The following is a 15,401-nucleotide window of genomic DNA, read 5'->3' on the forward strand; positions in this document are numbered from 1 at the left end:
GGCACCGAGTGTCTGCGGTTGGGTCTGTCCCCGATCTCGAAGGTGTGTTGGAGAGCTCGTAACCACCTTAGTAGTGGTGGTGACGACGGTGTGGTAAACTTTAATTCTCGCGTCATTCATGCGAGCTTTTTTCTTTGAAAGACGATGGTCACATTTGCCCCCAGCGTGGCAAGAGAGAACGTTCGTCCCAAAGGTCCCCAAATCGACACACACACACACCAACACGTAGGCTAGGTGAGCTTACGGAATTCCCAAGATGATGGCAAATTGGTAAAAAGCATTCGCGCGCGCACCCAGAGTGATGAAGCGAATGAAAGATATTTGAATGCAAATTGGTTCTGCAAACGTTGAAATGATGGAGATAGTGTCGGACTGGCCATTATTATTATTTCTTTCATTTTTGCCAACGTGGCACACGTACACTATAAACGGACGGACATGGAAACGGCTAGAAGCAAAGGGAAATTTCCCCAGCAACAAAAATGAATCGCAAAAAGTGTTTGCCCGACAGTGTTTGGTAGCCAAATTAAGCTTTGAAAGCTACTTGCTCATAAGCTAGAATACTGGCGGACAAAGAAAAAATACGCTTTTTTGATGCCAGAGAACTGCTGATCCAGACGCTGGATTGGGTTATGGGACAAATTAATTTCGAAATTTTACTGCTCTATTGTGCAGTGCAGAGGAATTTGATGCTTATAAGATATTTATAATATTTTGTGCTTTATTGACATTGTGTAAAGAGCTACATTTTGTTTTCGTAGGAAGATTTTAAGTGATTTCAGTTTTGCTGTCATTACCAAAAACATACTAGCATTGGAAACGTAAAACAGTATTGATCATGAGTATTTAAAGTTTCTTATCATAGACAAGAGAAAGATAACATACGTGTTTATGTTATGGTTTTCAAACAATTTTATAATTTTGTTAATACTTTTCAACATTTTATTTTCGCCGAAGTTACAATGTACACCTTTCGAAGCAGTACAGTTTAATGTCTACAGCAAGTACCGCATTTGCGCCCTAAAATGACCGTCAAACACAAACCGGTGCGCACGTTTCGTTTTGATTGATCAGACTTGCAAATTCTGCACACGAGCTGAAACGCCACGATTCGTCGATCGTGAAACGCACCATCACAATGCACCAGGCACAATACGACTGCACTAAATACACCCCCCCCCCCCACCCCCACTCCCCTCGATGAAGTATCCAGTGCACGCGGTTGCCTTGCACTTTTGCTATACCGTCATTGAGAAGGAGGAGGAGGACGTGTGCTTTCCGGCAGTGGTTGAAATGATCGATTGATCGTGAGCTGACCTTCACCACGGTTCACCGGATTCGTGTACGGCATTGCCGGATTGGGCACGAGTAGATCACACAAACGTTTCCCTGGCTCTGGAACTGGAACTAACAAAAAAAACCCCACCCTCCACACATACACACATGTACGGGGGGGGTAATGAGTTACTCATAAGCGCTACTGTAGGAAGCAGATGTGGCGACGTGTTTAGTAGTGCTTTTTGCTCGGGTTTAACCACATGGTCGACAGGGCAAGGCAAACACACACACGTACACCCGCCCTCTAACACTTTTGCGGGCTCTCCCCGGTATGCCGCACGCGCCGCTACCAGGAACTGAAAGGTGTCGCGTTTCCATCACCATATGGGAGCTGTTGTTTTTTAATTCACGAAACAAAACGGCGAACAACATTTTAATGCCGATCGACGTCTCGATTGACTTCGATCGAAAGTCAAGCAGCTGCTTGAAGAAAGCGCCCGGAATGCCCTCACCCTTATTCGAAGATACTGCACGAACTGTTGGGTTTGTTTATTGTTTTGTTAACGAAGAGAAATTGTTTTATTTTCAGATACAGCAAAGCGATCGAAAGTGATCGAATCCACACATACTCCTCCCTCGTACCCAACACAAACACACACATACACACACACACATTTGCAGGCCACACTAATGCCGAAGTACTAATGGGGTTCATCTTGCTTGCGCTTATACTATCATAAGCAATACAATGCTTCCGGGCGGTTGGTAGCGAACAAAAGCATTCCTCCCATAGCACGGTTACTTCCTGTTTTCCTGCTTTGATTTTTTTTTTTGCGCGTCGATGCGTTCCGTGATGAAAAGCTCTATTACAGAACGAACTAGAATGCCCCATTATTGAATGAGGGAGGGGGGGGGGGGGGGGGGTAATGTAACGTAACGGCCGGAAATCAGCCCGCGGACAGGTATCAACACGTTTCAATTAATTACAGTTCCACGCCTTTGATTTGTTTGTTTTGTTGCCAGGTGTGTGTTACTGTGTGGGTGAGGGCGAAACAGAGGAAAACTACATTGCCAGACTGAGGCCCAGAAAAGCAATCTAAACTTCCAGACCAGAAACAGAAGTCATTCCATAAATACACGCAAAACAAACAAGCGCACAACCAAACAAACAAACAAACAAGCAGCGTAAAGAAACTTTGATTGGGTCAGGTGTACACACACAAAAAGACAAAACAAAACAACGCAAACTGTTTCGTGTTTCGTGCAAGTAACGCACTTCGGTGTAACATGAAACTGGCATGAAAAAAAAAAAACACATATACACACCTACGTAACGACGAACACATCGTGAGATGCCGATAGCTCAAAGTTCGAAACAATTTTCTCAATCGCAACTCCATACAATCTCTGCCCACCCACGGTGGACACGGGGAGTGGGTGGATGATTTTTTTGCCACCTTTTCTCTTCCGAGAAACCCTTTCCTAGTGCTTTCCTCTCGCATTTGATGGTGATTTTCCGGGCTGGTAAGCGCTCTGTGCCGAACATAGCTCTCCATGGGCGGAAAATGAATGAAATGAAGCAAACATTTTTGCTTTTGATATCATCGCCCAACACACACACACACACACACACACACACACACACACACACACACACACACAGAAGAGTTACCCACTGTTTCTATCAAAAACACACATACACGCACCGCTATGCTCGTTGCTGGTCGTCGTCGCTCCGTCTTGAGCAAAGCGTCCCCAACATCATCATGCCCGGAATACGTCGCTGGGAGTCTTTCGGTGTCCGTGCTTTGCTTTGTGCAGTGGCACAGACACACAACCGAGCACATGGTGGGAAAGCGCCCAATTTCGCCGGCAGTGGCTGCACATGCGTAGAATGTAGCCAGGCGGTCCCCGGGGGTGGTGTTGCTGTTTGAGATTTTCGTTCCACACCTATGCAAACACAGAGGCCGCCTCGTCGAGTGGAGAGGACTTTACTTCCGGCACAGACCGTCGTTGTTTCCATGGTAGCAACGCTGCCAGAAAAACGACAGTCCCAATGGCGGCGATGCACGGGCGGAGTGTGGGTACGGAAAGGGAACCGTACAAAAATACATCGACCACTCATCGACAGGTTCGAAGTGATCGGAAAATGGATGAAAGCGAGTGTCCCTGGGGTGGCATCTGAAGTGGCTAGCAATGGTGCGTCCCAGGAAACCTCTCAAGGGACTACTGTTGGGCAAGAATAATGCAAGAGCCGATTACCCCTAGGAAGATGTGCTTGTATGCGTGTCCGCTCCCCTCGCGCTATTCTACAGATGGTGCGTCCCTGCTGCGGGCAGTTGGAAAAACGGTTGGAAATGAGTCTTTTCTATTCGATGCTGCACCCGCGTTGACCGTGTCATCGGTGTGGTTTCGGCTACATTAAGCTGATTAAGGATACTCCATTACTTATAATACAACGTCGGTCAGTTGGTCATCAGTGGATATTCTGTTCCGGGTTAAATTCCCAATTTACTCACGGCAGCGGAGCAAATGGTTAGTGCGCGACGAAATTGTACTTCTATATACATGCTATTTGGTCGTTATCAAGAACAGGACCATTAACGGAAATCTTTTGCCCAACATTACCCAGACACTGTAGGTGTCATTTCTAAGAAAAAATCCCCCAGTCAGGCTATTGTTGCGCTGTGATTGTAATGCTAATTAATTTTGTTCAATGAAATAAAACGGATTTAGTAGCTAGCAGATGCTTTGGTTTTCTGTGACCAGGGCCGAGCAAGACCAGGAGAAAATAAAAATAATATTCCACTAGATGAACAATTATTTAATACTCCCTATCTCTCATAATATTCAAAAAGTACTGTACAAATTTATAAACATCAAACAAGCGTCAGTCAGTGAAACCCCCGTAAAAAGCTAAACTGACGGGGAATAATTAATCAGGCTGTCACAAAATGCAATGGTTTCTTAATGAGAGTTCAACAAGCATGCGATACACTTTGGAATAAAGTATTCAACGGCATTTTTAGATGCCTGGTGGTGTAATTCGTTGGCAAAGGTGCAGTACTTCAAAAGATGTTACAATAGTGCTTCAGTCATTGCGAAGAACATTCCATTAATGTTTACAATCTCCATAAAATGAGCCTTAAAACACAGCAATTGATCTGCGATGGATGCAATGGTATCGATCAAACACACACTCCCAAATGCTAATTATATACACCACAAAGACAAGCAACATCGAAAGAAAGTGACATGATAACTGACGCTCATGAAATTCGTTTGTGGTGCAAATGCTTTGTTATTTTATGCTAGCTATTGAAAAACGTTCATAAACCCTGTTCCGTAAATAAAATGGCTTAGGGCAAAGCATCACAGCCTGAATCGATACACCACGATACGATATCGGGGTTAAGGTTTGGTACTAGAGCGTTAGAGAAATTCTATCTCGACCCTCGGCTTTCCCTCGGGTGTAGGACGCAGCTGGGAGCAAAAGCAACTGGAGCATTTCCCACGCGGTATAGTTAAGCGTGCTGTTAATGTTTGAGCTGTTTCAAGAAGGGCAACACTAATCAAAACATCACCTATCACATGATGCAACAATAGCAAGTGGATGTCTTTTGCACTCTTGGGAGAAGAAGGAACAATGATACATGTGTTTGACAGTAACACACTCAACAAGCAACAATAGGATACATTATTTAGCTTGACTGGTTATTATATCTACAGTTTTCGTAAAACAATCTATTCGCAATTTGAAGTCATGCTTTATATAGGGGAAACTGTATAAATATTAAGATTAGAATAGTTTACAGATAATTTTATCATATTTTTCCACAGTTTTCGAAGTAATTACGTAATTTGATGAGCATCTCAGTATAACTTGCGCGTGATGCGTGAATTTGATATTGAAATAAGCGTGATGAAGCGTTCTATGGATCGATTTGTCGAAACTTTTATGACGTATTCATGAGAATACTTTTTGAAATGCAATGCCACAGCCAAATATTGTGCAGAACAGCTGATGGTAATGGTGGCGGATTTTTCTCGCATGCAATCATTGGTCAAGGTGCGCAACCGTTTTATTCATATGAAGAAAGTAAATTAAATGCCACACGAACCACCGCACTACTGCACTCACACAGCTTTGGAGCGGGAAACAACAATTTACAACTACCAATAATTGATCCCACCAACAAACTGCAACGCTCAGCGCCGTAGACCAAAGCGGGACAGATTTATCTCACCCCTACATGATCGAGCCGCGCTGGTATAGGTTTATGCTAGCGGTTTCTTTTCGATGGTAATGGGTGTATCTATTTTTTTTTTCTTAGCTGAATTTTCTTACGCAGCTACCTTACGCAGTTTAGAGCTAACGTCATCGGCCACCAACTTTCGCCAACGTATCGAAAAGGCGGCGATAAATGTATGAATAAGCTTTCGCCGCTTAGCCAACAAATCGAGCCGTAGGATAGTATCGAGGCAGATTTTAAAACGATCATCGATACATTGGGCAGTTAATTCTAGCGGAGAGGTTTTAAATATTCGAATGTTTATATCTTCTGTTGAATGATTTTATGTAGAGAATAAACAACATTCACCTCAAGCGATATCATTTACACGCTCAAAATTCTGTTTTCTGTTGGACACGTGTCTAGAGATTTAGAAACACCACGCAGCACACATCGTGAGCCCACAATCGAACGAACAGCGTCACTGGGAATGGTTGTGAGTGTGGGAATTGAACAGTCAGCAAGGGAGGATACAAAAAATCCCCACAGTGGATAAACCGGTCCGCTCACGGCACTATTCGGCGATGTGGCTGCGGTTGACCTTCGCGAAGAGAAAACAGAGCCGCGCATATGTGTGAGTATGTAACCGAGCGTGTACTGGTACATCACCATCATATAGGAATGATAATTCCTCCACTAAGCCCGCTGCCCATTTGGCTCCAGAGGCTGATTAAAATATAAACGAGCGAAGGAAAGAGAAAGCCTGTGCAGCAAAAAAAAAAAAAAACGAAAACAAAAACAGTCTTTACAGCTCCAAACTGGTAGCGGTTGCGGTGGTAGACTAACACATTAAGCAAGTGCATTTCATTGCGACCCGTTTTCGACCGGCAAAGCAACACCAACACAAACTGGGGCTTTTTAATGCCTTTGTAAAACGAGGCACTTTAACTTGTTGCAGCACGATGCCACTTTACACGGCAATGTTGCATTGTAAACTTTCCGAAAAATGCCGAAAATACAGCAACCAAACGATTGTTACGTGAATGTGAACGAAACGTGCTAGTTTCGTGGCAGTGCAATTACTAAAAGGGTAGTTATGCTTGTTTATGACAATGCTGGCCGATCGGGGTGGTGGTGGTAGTAGTCGTTTGACCAAGTTATGATTTACTTTTGGGAAAGAACCACATAGTGCTTCATTCCCAAAATGAGGTTGATGGATGATACAGGGACCGTACCTGACCGGGTAGGTACGCACAGACACACCTGTTTTCATTCCAGCACACCTTGCTCCCTTGGTAACCTCGTCGAAACACACCTTTTTTCCTTTTTTGAGTCATGAGTTAATCGTGATGCCATCGGGGGAAAATTCTAGAGGGGATTGTTTGCCCAAATTCGATGAACGGGAGAATCACACGTCGTTTTTGTGACTGAATGTGTGTTATACTATGTCAATTTAATAGTAAATAAAGCTAAAGCAATTGCTACAAATTATCACAATTCTAGTACATTGTGTCCAAATTTTTATTTTTTGTGCACAGAGACGCAGGCATTCCCCAATATACGCTATTAATGCCGACCGGGGTCAGTAGTGTATCTCGAATATAAACGTAAAACGAATTTGGAGGTTTTCAGTCAATTTATCGTAGAAGGGTTTAGACACTTAATTAGTAATTATTCTTATTTCACATGAATATTACAATTTTGTGCCTTTTAAAATGTTTTTTAGTTCGATCAAAGCGGAATTTATGTGGCATTTGACAATGAATGTGTGACAATGAAATCAGTACAATTTGCTTAAAAAACTGTCAAATTTAGAAAATCGCGTTTATCGCGTATAACTAATACCTGGTAACAATCCAGTGAACAAACAAAACATATTTGTTAAAAATAAAAGTGCTTTGCATTTTCAAGTAACCTTCCGGAAAAACCCCCTATAAATTCACTGTTCAATACTTTCATTGCTATCCATTTAAAGCAGTTGGTTTATGTTTGAACCAATCGTTTTGTGATCGATGGTAGACGACAAACGTAAAACATAGTCAATAAATCGAGGAAAACAAAAAATAAACAAAAACTGACACAAACTATTTGCACAAATCGAAGCAGAAGCATAAAACCCGGGCTGCTACAAACCATTCTAGCCCAACTAATGGAACTTTGGCGATCCGAAACATTGCACACTCACACGCTCACCGCGATCGTTAAACAACGCAAGGCCACAACGGTACGGTCAATTCCACACTCTTTTAGAAGGGGCTAAACCATCAATAGCATCAGCAGCAGTAGCAACGTTTGTTGGTGGCTCCTGCTATTTTAACCCAAGCTCGACAAACACCGCGAGTTTGGACGAATATATATATCGCTTGCACAAAGCTCTAGGGGAGGGCTTACGCAGACGCAGGTATCGCCAATGGCCAATTGTTGCACGGTGGCTACCACTGTTGCTACACGACCGACGTTGACTATGTGTGTGAACTATTTGATGGCTCGTTAGATTCCGGCCAACGGGGACAGGGGTGAGTGAGGGTGGGGAAAGCATATGGGCGATACGAACAATCAGCTCTGTGTGGCCACCCACTCCAATGGAGGAACACAGCGCGCCAGACAGGGACATTGACGTTGTTTTCTTTTCTGCTCATTCCGCTGCTGCTGGACAACAATACAAATCACACTAGCCGTCCGGACGATTCGTCCTGCCCGCGCTGTGTCTGGCGGTGCGGAATGTTTTCAATTTGTTTGTTTTATGTGCTGGCGTTACATTCCTGTGTTACATTGCAAACGACCGCTGTTGGCCGGTGGTAAAAGCAAGAGCAGAAGAGTTAGTTACCGATGCCATTAGATGCAAGGGCGTGCGGCCATGCGCCCGACAAACGGCAATTTCATCATCAAATATTCACCAATAGTTTCCCAGGCACCATACACTTTTGCTACGTGGTCGTAAGTCGCACCCAATTAATTTTTAACCAATACAGCATACATTGTCCCATGGGTTTCTAGCGTTACTCACAACTTACAAAATCAATCATCATAAAGAAAGATATTCGTAATTTTAATGCAATGTGAATTATTATAAATCCACCAATCCACAAAAGACAGCACATTTAGATAAAAAAAATGCTTCATTATTTGTTGTATTTTTGATCAGTCGTAATTTATGGTCCTCTTCTTCCTGAATTACCTTTTAAATGGAATGGAAAGGTTTATGGAATAAATATGAAAATGTGTCATATTCAATGAAAGGAACGCTTCTCCATGCGATTTAGTGAGCCCGAGTGCCATTCACTTTTCTTTATTCAAAAGCATGTCGGGTGCGTTTCGGTGTAAATGGAACTATCTTTTTCGCCCGAATTAACTCAAGGTCATACGTTCCGTGCGAGGGATTACAGCAGCTAAATGATTGCAATGATGAAACGGTTGGGGAAACAATTTATAATTTGTGCGAAAAAAAAACACCTCATTGAATGCCTTTTACGTAGACGTAATGTTGCGTAAATAAGTTTGAAATTGAAGAATGTGTAATGGATTTCACATAAAAAAACGGTCAAACAAATGGAAGCGAATGTTTCAAGCATCAAGCAGGAACACACGCGACTGACCATTCATCGAGCGCAACAAAGAGCTAAATTGGAGCTTTGATCAACTTCCAAGCCATTGTTGATTAAATTTCAATTTATTCGATTCGTCGCCAGCGCCACAAATTGTCCCCAATTGCTGTAGCCCTAAGGCTCAAAGGACGATAACAGAGTTTCGAAATTGGAACGAGTCCAAACCACACACAATTGCCAGATATCGAGAGCCAACAGTTGGTTGAACCGATTGAACACCTTGTGGCCTTATCAAGCGAGGGCTGGGATTAGTACAATCTCAGCAGGCCAGCAGTCCACACGAACATATGCAAACATGGAAAAATCTAATTGCATGCATGCCCATCTGTGGCGATCTAATCAGGCATGAAATGAAGCCATGGTCGTCGCCATTTACCACGGAAGGCAAGCTTCAATATATGAATTGATTTTGATAAGCTTTGATATGATTGCAGGTTTGCATGGCCTTAGTTATGATACACTGAAAAAAAAGGTCATTTGGTAACGTATAATTGAAGATGCTTTTTATGTACTTTTTATTCATGTATTATCACGGATTAAGCTATTAACCCGAAAAGTTTTCCATTTCCATTTGCCAGACCTTATCAGAAAAAAACATGAAACAAGTAAGCTAAAAATATGTTGAAACAGATGTACTGTGAGCTGCATTGACACAGACTAACATGCGCTGCGTGTGTCTTCCCTCGGCAGCACAATATTATACACTACATAACACTACTTTCTCTAGATTTATGATCACTTTCGGTATCTTTGACGTCGAGTCAGGGGCGTGTGTGTTGGTGGCACGCGCCAGCAGTAGTAACTGAACGCAGCCATAATGTATCATAAACCCGATACAATTTATGATACCCAATGTCACGCAAAGATAAGCCCGGGAGAAAATTGAAACGAACTACACTCTTACTTGCGTTTACTTGTGCTGCGCTAATGATACCAGCTGGATCTTCCGCTTTTTTTTAAAGGCCAGCGAGTTGTAATATGAAACATTTGACGCGGAAGAAACGGGATATTGTGGGACAATTTCTCAGCTTCCCTTTCAAGACACGGAGCAAGTGAACGGATATAGTGACTCCTGCTTACCTGCGCTAGCAGCAGCACGACCAGACAGCTCGAAAGGAGCAGCTCACGAAGCCCGAGACCGGAAGATAACCGCATGCTGCCCGGTGCCGCCAGTTTCCGCCGCCCCATGCGCCTCTCCGTCGCCGGGTCGGATCGTTCCGGTTGTTTATGGGTATGCAGCGTTGGCGGTTGCATCTTTTTCCTTCTCTCCAGCGTTGATTGCATCGTGTTTACATAGAATCACACACACACACACACACTAACCCACCAAACACATAAACACGCTCGTGACGGGGGAGAGAGGAATTTACGATCGGTGGAGGAGGCTGGGAGACGTTGTCTAATTTTCCGTGTGCGCGAGATACCCTCCCCGAGTACGACCCGTGGGTGATGATATTGAAGGAATGGAAAATTAATTCGTGTGCGTGTGTGTTTGGTTGACGTTTTGTTTCCTTCGGTTGAAATTTATTTTTAGCACTTCCGTAGCCACAAGCAGCTTCGCTTCAGTCGCGGCACTGCAAGCGAGCAATGATTTTCGACACCGAGCAACACTCATACACGATCAACGCACAGAGACCAACACGCACACCCTTCCCGTACTGAGGCCGGCAGGCGGAAACCAGATGTGTGTTTGAAGCAGCGGGCACAATCTATGCTCGCAGGACGACGACGACGAAGGCGTCTTCACGGCGTACCCGGAACAACAAATCACATTTGCGCTTGACGGCCAGTCCCTCTGGGAAAAAATGCAGGAAGAAAATGCAGGAGAATCCCCCAGCACAGAACCCGGGGAAACCAGGACGCCTTCACTAGCACCGACACCAAACCATATCACGACCAGACAGACTTTTGCTGGCAAATGGAATTATGCTTGTATGTAATGCCCCAGTACCGGCGGGGGATGCGATTTTAAAAAGCAAATAATATCACACAAACTGAATTGCACAGATTTCGTTACGATTCGATACTGATTCAAATAGAAACAAAAAATCTTCCTTCTTGCCACCAAACGGTTTCACACGCACTTCCACACTCACTCACTGCTTCCGAGGTAAATGATTTCGCACCAAATTTGCCACCATTAAGCACGTGTTGTCGTAAAACACTTAAGATACATTTCTTATTAGCACGATATGCAGCATTTTACGCATTTTGTTGTTGTTGTGTTGTATTCTCTACAGCTTCCCGTCGTAACGGAATGAAAACGGACACAAAAACACACACACACATACACGGGCGCGCACACAATAGGGAGCTGGGCACACAAGCTGGAAAACTAGACACTCACTCACATGGTAGTGGCACACGCAGCACGGGGAATGTGTGAATGGGTCGCGCGTACCAGCCAGGTCAGGCGACGTTTCCTTCCACGAAGCGGAGTACCCGATTTCTTATGCTAGCCTAATGTGGGTCATTTCGGCATTGTGTGTTTGGGTCGAAGTGTGCGGCGCCACCTGAACACGCCAGGAGAAAACCCTGCAAGCATAAAACGCACCGTAAGTAATAGCCACTGCTTCCACGGATCACGAGAGCATAATGGTACAAACAAGAGGTAAGGTAAGGTGAGAGAGGGAGAGTGAGAGAGAGAGGGATAGAGCAGGAGACGGGAGCGAGATAGCCATATCATGAGGGTTAAAGAGGTGTGCAAAAAAGCTGAATGAATGCATGAATGATGGTAATGAAACATTAATCCTTGCTGTTTGGCTCGCTAGATGTATACAAACGACCGAGCTATAACAAAAACACACATGTACAGCACTGTTGAAAGAAATCTCATACATCCCCGCATTTCGAATTGCAAAAGTTTCTTTGTTTTGCAACCCGAAAAGGGAAGAGCATATGTCGCACACTTCCGGGTGGGTTGTGGGGTATCAATTTTCTCGAGCATGCTACGAGGATTTGCAGGATTCCGTTCGTTCTCTTTTTCGCTTCACTGAGCCTCATCCATGCCGATGGTAGGGAGCGCGCTCACTCTCTCTCTCTCTCTTTCTTTCTCTCCCTCCCTCTCTTTATATGCTCACTGTTTTAAAAAACCTTTTTTCTTCGCTTCACGCACACACTTTCACACCCCTTCACTTGCCCGTACACGAGTAAGACTATCATACACTCCCCCCTCCCACTACTATTGTGTGTGTGTTTTTTTATGTTTCAGTTGTTTTGCCTTTCGCTTTCCTTTACTGAAAATATCGCACCACTACACAACGGGCCAGATTTTCATTTCTCGTCCACTCTACCACACGCGCGACTCCTAATTCATTTTGTCTAATGACACATCAACGAGCGCCTAAACTGGTCTGCCAGCGTTGCTACTGGCAACATCGATGGAATGCTGTTTTACATTCGGATGGCGAGTGAAAGAGGGCGACGTTGATGTTCGCTCTCCCGGGGTTTTGTGCAGCTTCCTGCCACCGATCTCCCACTGATTGGTGGAATTTAGCACGCAAAATTGCACAACACACAGCTCACAACTGGCCACTGCACAGCAACATTGTTGTTAAAATGATTGTTTTACTTCACAAGATGATATGCACACGCACCTTCGAATGTCAGCAGCACCAGCGAGACGAAATTCACTTCTCGCGGTTGGAAGAGAATCGAAAAATGCTGATGTTGACGCGGATGCGAGCGACCTCTCCGCTGTCACCTGCAACAATAACAAACAAAAGCATACACCAGAGCGCAGGAGGAGCAGGTGTGGTGATTTCATTCGTTTTCCAGGTTGCACCCTAACATGCAGTTTTGAAGGTTAAGAGCGAACCGTTTCATTTAATTTTTACTCTGGAACAAATTACCAAAGTGTTTCGGGTTGCCACAATAATAATTTACTGAGGAATTACTAACATAATAAGCTAAAAATAATTTTAACTGAAATATGACGAAGGTAATGGTTTACAAACAAACATAACATTGAGATAAGGCAGTAATAACTCTGAGATGTTGGGCATGGCATTAAGCGATGATTAAATAAATATGTAAGTAAACGATTCAATTGAAACACCACAACAGGAATGCCGACTAGTTCTACTCTCCCGCTTTTTATGTGTTATTTTATTTTGCAAACCAACTTTGAGATATTAATTCGATGTTTATAAATCGAAGGGAAAATTAAACAATTTTATGTTTTGATCCCACACTTCACTTTTCACTTGTCATATTGAAATGGGTGAATTGACAGGACATCTTTAGAACACAGTGGTCTTGCAGATGAACATGTATGTGACATTTAGCGAAGCAAGAAAATTTATAACAGTTCAATTTTTCGTTTTCGAAAAACTATGCATTTTTCATGCTTAGTTTTCAGTTCTTTTCAAGATTAATTAAATGAAACAAAATTTAAACTCAAAGTACAAATTTTGTTCTGATTATAATTATTCTTGACCAGTAGTGATTTTCGAATAATACTCGACTGACATTTAAGAAGGACACATATTCTTTGTACTGTGTATTGTGTCCAACATTTCTATGCATATACAATTTTGTTATTTAGTAATTAACAAATTCGATTAATGGAAAATAGTCACACTGTTAATAATAAATGAAAGCCAAATTATTACAAAAGATCAATTCAAATCTGATATTTGAAAACATTCGTATTCCCAGTCAGGATTAATTATTCGGTAACGCATACAATTATTTAAATTGATAAGCTTGCTTCGGGACGTGAAAAATTCTAGGATTGTGCAAACATTTAACGTGCAATAAGTTTAATAAGTGCATTTTATTTAACAAACAGTTCACACCAATTTTATTTATATATATTTTATTTGGATAAACCTTTATTAAATTATTATATTAAATATTTAAAAAAAGTATTTAACTGAGAGAAGAAGCATATAACAAAAATAATAACACCATTAATTCATGCTAAAAAGAACAGTCTTAAATCTTAAGCAATAAATAAGTAACACACCATATCGTGAAATATTTCAAATGAGAGTTTGACAGGCCTGCCGTTGACATTTTTAAGGTGGTTTGAAACGGTTCATGAAATTTATTCCATCGATGTGGTATTTTTCATGGTTATATTTCTCGAACAGGCAATTTAGCAATTTGTTTAGATTTTGTAGTAGTTTTTTCCGTGCAAAATGCTGTAATAAATTGCAATCAAATTAGTGTGATAGGTAGCACAAAACTCAATTTCATCATTCCAGCCATTGTTTAAAATTGAGATTATGTATATTGCAGCAACAACCTCCTCCAACCATTGTCGCGCAGGTGGAGTTGATTTCTCTTTTTTGCGGAATTATTCAGTTACATTTTCCGACATGTCATCTGCCGCTGTTCTCCTCCAAGATGAAATGATATGTCCAAAGCATAGGAAGTACAATCTAAATCACCACCAGACATACCAGGATATTTGTTCACATACTTCCATTTCACTATTGTGGTGTCGTTTATCATTGTTTGCTTCTCCGTAGCGGAAACAACCATTCATTGCTACAATTACACTCTGGAGAGCAAGGGCGTTCGAATTTCTTTGCATTATGGCATTCGATTCCGAACGGGCATCGGATCCGGCACAATGCCGTCCGTCTGACGAGAGATTCGTATGACCGATCATAAATGGCTGAAGGGTTGGTCCCGTTGCAACCCATTCGGAAGTAGCGCCTTATGCGAAGGCAATTGGATCACTGCATGCATTATGCTGCTAAGGGTGACCGTCGAGGTGACCACTGATCACTGGCTCACGTACAATTAAACCAGCGAATAACAACCCTTTCACATTGGGTGGTTGGTAATTGCTGTACGGAACGCTAGAAAGGCTTATAGCTTGCCACAATCAGCATGTCACAGCAAGTCTTACCACAAATATGTTTGTGATTTTGTTTGAAAAAGCATAGAACATGTTAATAATACTTGATAGGTTAAGCACACCATACATTAGGAATCTAATGAATAAATGTTTTTAAAAGTGCAAGTGAAGATTATGGAAATTTCACCAACTCCAACTTCACTGTGTGATTAAGAACCTATGATTTGAATCAACACAACACCGTAAACACGATGCAATCTTCATTGAGCCGTCGATGGTGATGCATCTACTTGTGTGTGTATGTGGCGTGTGGCGGTTTGGTGAACGCATCCAATGAACCCACTTTGTACGCAGTACTCTATGCTTGCACCGGTCATGCATCAAACTGTCGTCAAACTGTGATGAAGGAGGAGAAGAGAGAGGAAAAATCCCCACAGTAAGCCAAAAACAACAACCTGTAACATGATCGTAACG

General features: G+C 42.7%; 1 protein-coding gene across 11 annotated transcripts in view; it reads right to left on the reverse strand.

The window, feature by feature from the left end:
• Window positions 1-12,837, reverse strand: part of LOC120953716 (tyrosine-protein phosphatase 10D) — a 144,863-nt gene extending 132,026 nt beyond the window's left edge. For 9 of the 11 annotated variants that reach the window (XM_049606603.1, XM_040373917.2, XM_040373916.2 and 6 more), the window contains exons 1-2: window positions 12,712-12,837; window positions 10,196-11,650 (exon numbers count right to left, since the gene is read on the reverse strand). In XM_049606603.1, the coding sequence (XP_049462560.1) occupies window positions 10,196-10,399 (204 nt within the window). In that variant the 5' untranslated portion in view covers window positions 10,400-11,650; window positions 12,712-12,837. The other 2 variants (XM_040373910.2, XM_049606602.1) reach the window with 2 other exon arrangements.
• Between the last annotated feature and the right edge of the window lie 2,564 nt (window positions 12,838-15,401).

Source organism: Anopheles coluzzii, chromosome 2 (assembly GCF_943734685.1).
Source record: "Anopheles coluzzii chromosome 2, AcolN3, whole genome shotgun sequence".
Lineage (NCBI taxonomy): Eukaryota > Metazoa > Arthropoda > Insecta > Diptera > Culicidae > Anopheles > Anopheles coluzzii.